This window comes from Cynara cardunculus, assembly GCF_001531365.2.
Source record: "Cynara cardunculus var. scolymus isolate 2C chromosome LG 5, CcrdV1, whole genome shotgun sequence".
Classification (NCBI taxonomy): Eukaryota; Viridiplantae; Streptophyta; class Magnoliopsida; order Asterales; family Asteraceae; genus Cynara; species Cynara cardunculus.
In genome coordinates this window covers 6,312,540-6,321,518 of record NC_037532.1, presented here as the reverse complement: position 1 = coordinate 6,321,518, position 8,979 = coordinate 6,312,540, and the positions used below count along the sequence as shown (strand labels likewise).

Here is an 8,979-nt window from a genome sequence, read left to right as displayed (position 1 = left end):
TTTTATTGTGGAAGGCGTTAATCATGGATATTATCATCTTCATTATTTTAATTTTAGAGAAATACATGAAACAGTTTCATTAAAATTTCATTAAGTAGTATATGAAACAATTTCATAATCATATATGAAACAACTTCATCAAAAAAAAAAGTATTATATGAAACAATTTTACAAGATTAAACAATTTCATGAAATTTTTTTCATAAAATTAAACAATGAAATCGACGGATGAGGGTGGTTTGCACGGTTTTTACAAATTGGAGTGGTTTTCAATTGATCGCTCCTCTATGCATGTATGTATGTATATATAGTTGATTCAAATGAGAAAATGTTCAAAATAAGATAACCCTATAAAGAACTCCTATATCACATGTGATTGATGAACTTTTGACCTAGAGGCACGCATGAATACGCTTGGCTGACAACTTCTAAGGTCTGACTGATCCTTAACACATGTGAGTTTTAGTATAAAATCACATGTTGTATATGCGTTCTTGTTTTCTATTATAACCCCTCTCCCTCTCTCTCTCTCGATCTCGCTCTCTCTCTCTCTCTCTCTCTCTCTATATATATATATATATATATATATATGTGTGTGTGTGATTTTCTAACTAAGTTTTTGGTTTTATTGTTGTGATGCAGGCACGCCAAACAATGTTGTCGGGGGGAAGGGGGAGTTGAGATCGAATGAAAGGGTTACAAGTGAAAATATCGATATTGGACATTGTTTTTATCATCATCGTTGTAGGCAAGGAGAAAAATGTTATTGTTGTCTAATTAATAGTGTCTGTTGGAAAGATTGTGATACGTGTGAGAATAATTGTAAGTAAAAAATATTATAATTACCAAATACTTTTTATTTTATATACATTTTGTCACTTACAAATTTTTTTTTGTTCAAAATAACGAATAATTTTAGGTAATATCATATGCTATATTTCACTTGTATCGTCTTAAAACAAGTGTTGTCATTAACTATCACATGATGTTGTCATATATGTGTCGTTATGACCTCATGAACCACCATCTGATGGTATTGTCGTACCACTAGAGAAAATCGTAAAAACAGGAAATTATCAAAAAGAGAATTTGATTTATGTTTCTTTTTATTATTGGTTTCCAAATTTCAATAATAAAAAAATTGGGAACTCATTGATTCATTAAAAAGGCGTAAACCCTTAAAAGGTGGTTGCTTCTAGGCAAACCTTCTGGATGTCTTTCCCACTCAAACTCAAAGTTAGGGGCCGTTTACTAAACACTTACCATGTAAGTGCTTAGCGTACAGTTTTCCTTACCGCATGAACATGACAAGGGTCAAAAATCTTACCCAATAAGAGCAATGATAAAGATGAAAAGTCTTACTTGGTAAGTGAGGATGAGGACTCTTGCCCGGGGAAGCGCTTACCGGGTAAATTGTCGCATACGATACCATTTTGATGTACTACAATTTTATCTGGTAAAATAAATTACAGTGTTGACTCCTAATGATAAACACTTACCGGATAAGCATTTAGGTAAACAGCCTTTTAGTTGGCTTCCCTTAAATGCATTTAGCGTTTTACATCTTATGATATCAGACATTAAATAAATAAATGAATAATAATGGGATTTTAATCTATACCTGCCATTTCATGAATAAAATGTGACTAATTGTCCAACGAAACAAACTACTTGTTACAAATTTGGCTTATCGTGTGAGATTGCATATTTTGAGATAGAAAATAAATATTATTAAACTACTCTATCGTATTTATAATTAAAAAATAAAGTAAATTATAAAAGAATATTAAATAGTACTAGAATGGTGCTCGTACAGTACAGCAAGATACATTTTGATTTTAATATTTTGTTTTATATTTTTATCTCAGTCGTGTTATAATATGGTCTTATGTGATTTTGAAAATGCGACAATGATTTTATTTTTGAATAAAATATAAATTTGAAGATATCATAAAAATTTAACAAAAATATATCGATATTAGTATCAAATTAACTATTTAAAATTTCTCATTTTTTGTGTAATTTTTTAATTCAATTTTTTTAAATATAATTTAATTTAGGTTCACTAACGAAGTAATTCATATTTAATTTAATAATATAATTTTTTTATAAAGATAATAATTAATTATTTTGTTAGAACCTCATAATTATCCTCATTATATTTTATAATTTTTATATTTTAAAATGAGATGTTTATCCGCAGTTAGTTACACGAATTCAAACATAGAGCTTTAATAAGTTATACTTACGCACAATTTACTTGTAATCTTGAATTTTAAGTAATATGCATCAATAAACAATACTTCATGCATAAAAAACGATTTTTAAAAGTTTTTGTCAAATGTTTTATAATATTGTATAGATAATATATTGATTAATTTTCAATATATGTATATACTTATTAATATTTTAGTAAGTTTTCATTATATAACATATTATCAATAATTTAATAGAAATTATTTAATAAAATATATTAGAATTTTTATTTTAATAAAAATAATACTATATAATATTGGAATAATGATAAGTCAACAGAAAAGAATGGAAGTTACCTGATTTGCTAGAGGATACAATTTTTTATCAATTAGCTAAATTACTAATTGCATAATTCAACAAATTGGGAAATAACACTTAAAATTCATTAAAATGTTACTTTAAATACAGTTTTAGTAAGATAGTTTATCAACTAATTTATGGTAAACAATACTGATTTTTTAACAAACTTAAAGAATAAGTTAACTTATGATTATCAAACATGACTTTAACAATTAACGACTTCATTAACAAATGGACTTTGATCTAACGGTATTGGAGCCTTTGATCTAACGACTACATTTGAAGACTCGACTTTGAGAAGGACAATGGTATGGAAAACCGACTCTAGTTATTGATTCTATTTTAGTTCAACAAAATGACTTGAAGTCCAAATTTTTACGCGTATCAAGTTTCGACTCGGCTAAGCTGAACTCCAGCACATCTTTGGTGTCGTTTCAAAACCCCTAAATGTAACAAAATCAAAATCAAATCATGCATGTGAGATTAATGCATGGGCAAACAGCATACGATGGTCCATGCAACCGTTTCATGGTTTCATCAGAGTGCAAAAAGAAGGTGTCATCGTAATATTTCATTGTGTGCCCTTATATTGCTTAAAACTAAAATTATGACAAAATTTCGAGATGGCTTCAATCCATGACCCTTCCTCCAAAAAAAAAAAACGAGACAACATACGATGGTCCATGCTACCATTTCATGTTCCGTCATAGTGCAAAATGAAGGTGCTATCATAATATTTCATCAATAGGGATTTTATTTTGTTTATTTTAGTTGCAACTGTTTTGGCAGTGATTGGATGAATACCTTTTCCTTCAGCACAACCATTTTATGTTTTTTCGGTTTTTTCATTCATCATTTCCTATGTATGCAAGAACAATGGACAACGATGAAACCATATTAAGCAATCAAATACATCATATTCACTGGTTTTTCACAATGATGGAACTATATTCAATAATCAAATGTTTTAGCAGGTCCAGCAATGAGATATGGTGCATTAGGTATATGAAACCATATTCAGAAATCCATCAGGTCCATGAAATCAGATTAACAATGACGAAACCATATTCAGTAATCAAATGCTTCATATTCTCGGTTTTTAATCAGATTCAGAAATCAAATGCACTAGTGATATATGTTGCATAAGGATTAGTTGTCATCGTCTGAATTATCTTTTCCTATTTCTTTGCTTAACAGTAAGCAATTTGTATGGAAAGTTGATGATCATGGAGAAAATTTCCCACTGAATGTCTCAAATATATTAATTAATTAAAATATTGAGATTCCATGTATTATTTATTCCTAATTTACCCTTAATTGCCTTTAATTATTTAAAAATAAATTCAAGATAAATCATTAATCACCCTTTTGTCATCAATCAGGATCGAAGTAAATACAGGTTGCGGTCACAAAGGGTTACACAAGTGTAAATATGTGTAACAAAATACACGAAAAAAAATCAAACGGATCCAATAAATCTCGAAAAGCTTTCATCTACCTCATAAAGTACATATGTTTCCTTTTAAGACCCCCACTTACTAAAAAAAATTGCAGAAATGGTCCAATTTTACTTCATTGAGCTTATTGGAGGCTGTTTAAGCAATTAATTCCAAGAATATAGAAACTTAAATATAACAAGAAAATGATTTTTTTAAAATATATAATATTTATATACAGAAAATATTCACACTCTTCACCTTTGGTGAAATTTGAACCTTTGACCTTCAGCCTTCAGGAAGGTTAGGCACTATTCCTCACCTTTGTTGAAATTTAAACACCTCAGCCTTCAGGAAGGTTAGGCACTACTGACAACCGCGGTACGGGCCATTGACCCTTTGGTTGTTTTCACTTATTTATGAGCAACTCGTGAGGTATGTTTCATGGAAGAACCATTCTAATCGAATTATGTTAAAAAACGGTCGAGATGAAATTATCAAGAACTCACTTAAAAAGTCAAAGTTAGACTGCAGTCGATACACAGATTATTTGCATGAAAGATGCGGTTGAAGATTTGTCAACTAGGTGCAGATAAACTTTTAAGTTAATTTATCGTCTCAGATCCTACTACAACTGTTTCAGGGGGAAAAAAGCAATTACACAATCGTTGAGAGACCATACTGATATGGGTCTTGACTCACTGTCCTCTGCTGACTGGCTCGAGTGCTTCAACAGTGACTACGCTATTCCCTCTTATGACCTGTGGAAACAAAGAAAGAGAATTTTCTTCCATTCGTGAAGGCTGATCTAACAAACCCAAGTATATCTCACTCAAAAGTAGGGTCAGGGTGGAATGTAGGCAGACCAGTCCTCTACTTTGCTCAAAGTAGAATGGCTGTTTCTGTGAAGAAGCCCGACTTGTGGGAAAGAAATGAAGGTGGATTTAATAGTCTGATCAAAATTCTAGTATTGTTAAGGAGATGCTTACCACCATGCCTATATCATTTTTCTCTTCACCATTCACTTCCACTGTGTTGTCGATTACGAGGTTCATGAACTGGTCGAAGCCACGAAGTGTTCCAACGACTGTCCGATTGGCATTCAGCTTGACTGCAATACAATGTTAAAAATGTTATTCTTGCATCAGTCACATATCGCTTTTGTAGGTAAAATTAAAACAAAACACAGCAGGGGGGAGGGGGATCACACAACAATAACAAACCCACAATGGTATAGTCATGTTGAACTGTTTTCCTTCGATTGGATAAGAGGGGCTTAGTTGGTATACATCATTTATGCTTAATGTCGGACGCTACACCAAATCAAATGGAACAACCCTAGTATATCCCACCACACAGTGGGGTATGGGGGTGGGATGTACGCAGACTTGATCTCTCTCCTAAAATTTAGAGCGGGTGTTTCCCTGAAGACCCCCGACTTGTGAAAAGTGTGCAACAGAAGTGCAAAAAGAAGACAGTTAGCCCTAAAAGTTTTTAGAAATAGGAAGAAAGAAGACTTGCAAAAAGAAGCACTAGCAACAAGAAAGGCTTATACGCTGAATTTTGAAAAGTAAGCTAGAAGTAAGCAACAACATACAATCAGAAGAAGTATGCAGATGTAAACACTTCTGTCAGGGGACTAAGAAAAAGATGAGCAGGAGAGGGCTGGTGAAGAATGGTGTCTGTGAGACTATCAAAGGAAAACAACAATAAAAGATGGCTTGGTGGAAATGCAGACCGAGTTTAATGGGAGTCACATAAGAATAGATATGACAAATATAGAGGATCCCTAAAGGAAGGTTTAATTGCACTGGGACAAAAATAATGATGTTAGAATAGCAATAATGGCAGATCTATTGTGAATACTTTTAACAGAACGGAAGTTACTCGAAGAAATGAAAGGCAGGAGGAATGCAATTCATGTAGTCTCCACCAAGTGACTTGAACAATGGGATGGTCATCTTTGCTTAGATTAGTTGGAATTTGCATAAAGCACCTATACATATACAATCTCAGATATCCATTCCAACTTTCCAAGTATCCCTCTTATGTACTAGTCTCCCAGCAACCATTTCATCACAAGTGAGGAAGTACATAACCTCCTTACCTACTCCCAACCAAGACGTTTCTTTTTTATATCATAATAAATCACCCATACAAGCATATGAAGAAATAGAGCATGAAGTCTACCTCATGATTGTTTTACATAGGTCATAGGTAAACAACCCAGCCTTTGAAAACTTTTGTCCCAAGTCAAATCATTAAGCCTATACCGTAGTGCCATGGGGACATCGTCCAAAACACAACAGTCGCGCTTACCTTTCTGAAAATGCTCAACTATATGATTTTCCTTTCCCCACATTGTACTTGGTAATCTCCGGAAATTCAGCAATGATGAATGATCTGAAGTAACAAAATTCTATCTTGTCTCAGACAGAAATTAATGTAGGTCTGACTCAAATGCACCATAGACTGCCATTGACACAGCCATCAACTCTTTAATTATGTCACTGATCATCTATCTCTCTTCTTTCTCATCTTGAAACATGTCTCACGACTCACCTCTCTAAACCTCTACAATATTCTTAATATAACTTACATGTACGATTCAAATTCAAAGCATTACATAATCCTGCAAGATGTTAGCTCCATTTGTTGAAATCGTTCCACCAAGATATTTCATGTCTAAGGCATAGTCAGCGTGACCTTTCTTTTAGAGGCTTGAGTAGATAACTATTAAAGCTAGCATTTGGTCTTCTCTGCTTGATATCCAGTCACTTTAATATCGTTAAAATTAAAAAAAAAACTACACCACTCAATTTGTAATACAATCAACTCCAGTGCCATTTAGGAATTTAGCTTTCCCTGTCCCTTACAGATTCAACACATTTGACGCCTGGCAAATGTAAGAACGGCTTTAATTCAAAGTGTGGGCACACACTTCAAAAATAACATTAAAGCAGGAAGCACACCTCTAGTTACGGAGTGTTGCATAATGTTCTACATCTTCTACAGCATACTTACATTTGTTAGTGATTACAAATTCAAGTGAGAAAATTTCTCTCTCCCAGCCCCATCATCCATCCCCCAACCCTCTCGAAGCAAAAAACTTATAGTGCAAACAACCCATCTCATAACATGAAGTTCACAGAATCTTTTTCTTGAGGGATTAACCAATTAATATGAATGAAAGCACAAGATGTTGATCTTTGATTCCCATTGTTACCAAGACTTGGCTGTTATAAGTAGTTTATGAATATGAAATTATTTCCTCTAATTATACACACATGACACTATGCTGTTATAGCGGTGAAAATACAAATTTGCGGTCAGGACGATATTTGAAACAGCAGTTACAGCGGGTGGTATAGCGGTCCAAAAATAGCAGTTCATATAGTATTTCTTAGAATTATATATATAATATATATGTATAATGTATGCATACATAAACATATTATATGCATTAATTAAAAATATAGTTTCAACATCAAAACATCAACTTAAACAAGTTTCACAAAACAAAATAGGAAAAGTGTTCATAAACGAGCTAACCCCAAGCAATAGATTCAGCATCAGAGTCAACATAGTTCTAAGGAGGCACAAGCTAAAATATCGGAACATCGGTCCGCACAATTTCACCTTAAATATCGCGCAAATAGCAGTCAATTGTGCCGCTAATATCGGAAAACGCAATTCTCACCGCAATTTGACCGTAGTCTGCAATCCGCTATTGCACCACTACAGCGTTGCAATTTACAGCATAGCATGACACAACCAATAAATGCATTTCTACCGCCCACACTACATTAAGTAGTCAGTGCTCTGAAGTATCTACGATTTTCTACTCCTTTTTTCCTATAACCATTGCTTCGGCAGCTTGAATGCCTCATCAGTTCCAGCAACAACGATATTGACCAACAGCCATTACATAGTCCTTCTCAATGTAGGCCTTGCTCTAGGAGAACATACCATTTCATCCCCCATTATCTAGTATATACAGCTTTCTAAAATTTTATGTGCACCATTATATGTGCTCAATAAATCATGATGGTGCATGTATTACTGCTTCTAGGGATAATACATGTTAAGAAATACCTTAAACCCACAAAACTGTATATCTAATCTACAACATACTTCGACGAAAAAACTTAATGATCCACAAAAAACCCAATAATCTCATAGCATGAAGACAATAAAGATAATCAACCAACGGTAAACAACCCAATATTAACAAGAGAAATTTCGTCCGCGTGAGTTATAGAATACATTAATCAGGTACAATTATAACAACTGAAATAATTTCTGGCCCTAATTTACTAAGTCCGTAACAATGAACCTTTGGTCGATTAATTTCTCAATTGATAAGGCGCCAGAACGAAAAACAATAATACCAAAGGGGCATTGGCGCTGCCCTATCCGGTAACCCGACCTTCTTGTGGTTATGGGTTCGAAATGCGTGTTAGTTTTGCCCTATATAAATATTATATACTTCAAACAAAAATGAATAATGAACACATTGCGAAACGAGAACTTACTCTGTAGTTGCTTGTCCATGTACCTGTATTCCAATTGGGGAAAAGGTAAAAAAAAAATAAGGAGTTCAATCAGATGAACAGAAGGCATTAAGAAACTTGATACGAAGCTGTTAAAAAAGAAAAATCAAATACAGAAACTCCAAAGAGAAGAGAAGAGCTTACTTCTTGAGATCTGGGGGTTGGCCTGATCTGCTCATTGTGAAACCCTAGAGAGAAACAGAGGAAGAGAAGCTGATGACAGAAGTGAAATGAAAATTTGTTAGGTTTATCGCGCGCATAAACCCTAACCTCACGGCTGGCTTTTCTACTTAAATAACGGAAACCTAACCAAAATTGTTATTAGAACTCAATAACTGTGGTTTGTCACGGGTATAAGTAGTTTTTTTTTCCTTTAATTTAAATACTAAAAATAGCTTATTATCGGTATCATATTGAAATAAATCAAAAAAACC

At 33.3% G+C, this 8,979-nt stretch overlaps 1 protein-coding gene across 1 annotated transcript; it reads right to left on the bottom strand.

The window, feature by feature from the left end:
• Nucleotides 1-4,464: 4,464 nt before the first annotated feature.
• On the bottom strand, nucleotides 4,465-8,831 carry LOC112513178 (probable small nuclear ribonucleoprotein G). The gene is made up of 4 exons (XM_025119350.1): nucleotides 8,690-8,831; nucleotides 8,528-8,550; nucleotides 4,982-5,103; nucleotides 4,465-4,753 (listed from the first exon to the last, which is right to left on the bottom strand). Exons 1-4 carry the CDS (start codon nucleotides 8,722-8,724, stop codon nucleotides 4,691-4,693), a joined length of 243 nt encoding a protein of 80 aa, XP_024975118.1. The 5' UTR covers nucleotides 8,725-8,831; the 3' UTR covers nucleotides 4,465-4,690.
• Nucleotides 8,832-8,979: the final 148 nt, after the last annotated feature.